General features: G+C 43.2%; 1 protein-coding gene across 1 annotated transcript; it reads right to left on the reverse strand.

Moving 5' to 3' along the window:
• Positions 1-316: 316 nt before the first annotated feature.
• LOC112515167 lies at positions 317-1,186 on the reverse strand. Its single transcript, XM_025121844.1, has one exon. It carries the CDS (start codon positions 1,184-1,186, stop codon positions 317-319), a length of 870 nt encoding a protein of 289 aa, XP_024977612.1.
• Positions 1,187-1,536: the final 350 nt, after the last annotated feature.

The following is a 1,536-nucleotide window of genomic DNA, read 5'->3' on the forward strand; positions in this document are numbered from 1 at the left end:
CAATAGGNAGTACGTTACTTTTTCATGCAATTTGCTCTATCAATAGGTACCAAAATGAAAGTTTTGAAAGTACGTTACCCAAAATAGGAATCAAGTTAAAGTATGTTACTTTTTCATGCAATTTGCTCTATCAATAGGTACCAAAATGAAAGTTTTGAAAGTACGTTACCCAAAATAGGAATCAAGTTAAAGTAAGTTACTTTTTCATGCAATTTGCCCTTTAGTATTTTAAGACTTTTTGTTAACTTTTGTTTTATAAGATAGTGTAGATAATGAGAGAAAAAGATGCCAATTTAGAAGTTGTTAAAAAATGAGCTTAATCATCCATTAACAAAGCAAGAGCATCTACAACACCATCGAAGCTACTAAACCTGCTACTCACCACGTCCACACCCACCCCTAAACTCTCCGCTCCGGCCGCCGTCACCGGCCCATGCGCCGCCACCACCATCGCCGGATTCTCCCTCCTCACAGTTTCCCAATCCAAACCCATCACTCTCAAACTCTTCAACATCCCTTCCACTTCCCCTGTACTTGTAAACACAATCGCATCCACCGCCGGCGAACCATCTTTTCTCAACAGCGCCGCCGCACACACCGCTCCCATCCACCGTGTCTCGTAGGCGTTCACCCTCACCGCCACCCATCCCTTTGAAACCAAATCCCGTAAGAAATCAGGGACGACTCGTGGTTCTTCCAACCCCACCACCAATGGCACCGGACATAGCACTTTCCGGCCACGCCCCAACCCCAGCGCCCTCGCCAGACCCGCCGGAGTTGCAATTTCAGGAACCAAAAGCTTGATTCTCCGACTGTTGTCACAGATTCTACCGATAAACGAGTTATCGATGAGATCGGCGTCTTTTCCGAGAGCTGAAATTGTGAAGGGTTCACCGGAAGGGGATAACGGCGGCGAGTTGAGCTCCAACAAGGCGTCGGAGAAAGCTGAGATTCCTGATCGTGAGGTGAAGGCGAGGGCGGAGAATTGATCGAGGAGGGGGTTTGGAGGTGAGAGGTAATGGAGAAGAGATGATTTGGTTTGGGTGGTGGGTTCGACGGCGATGGTGGGGCACCAGAGTGGGGTCCAACCCTTGAGGTGAATGCGGTGGGAGAGACGGCCGGCGTAGTTTTCCGGCGTGGTGAAGGCGATGAGGCGGCTGCCGGTGATGGCGTTAGAAGTGTTCATTTCTATGATTTCGATGTTGGAATGAAAGCAAAAGAGAGAAAAATACAAAACCAGATATGAGAAGAGTCAGCATCTTGATATAAACGGGGTGTTTTGGATTGATTATTTAAAACTAACTTATGATTTTTTTATAAAAGTGTTTATTAACTTATGTGGTATCAAATCGAAGTTTTATAAAAAAATGTTTGGATTAGCTTATAGTGGTACCAAAAAACAATAAGCTGATAAGTTGTTTTTTTAGTGTTTGATAAATTTTGCTTATATATGTAAAATGACAAAAAAAAAACAGTCTTCCATATTATTGACTTGTTTAATTTTTTAACATGTAAAATTTTATTTTTATCATTTAT

This window comes from Cynara cardunculus, assembly GCF_001531365.2.
Source record: "Cynara cardunculus var. scolymus isolate 2C chromosome LG 7, CcrdV1, whole genome shotgun sequence".
Classification (NCBI taxonomy): Eukaryota; Viridiplantae; Streptophyta; class Magnoliopsida; order Asterales; family Asteraceae; genus Cynara; species Cynara cardunculus.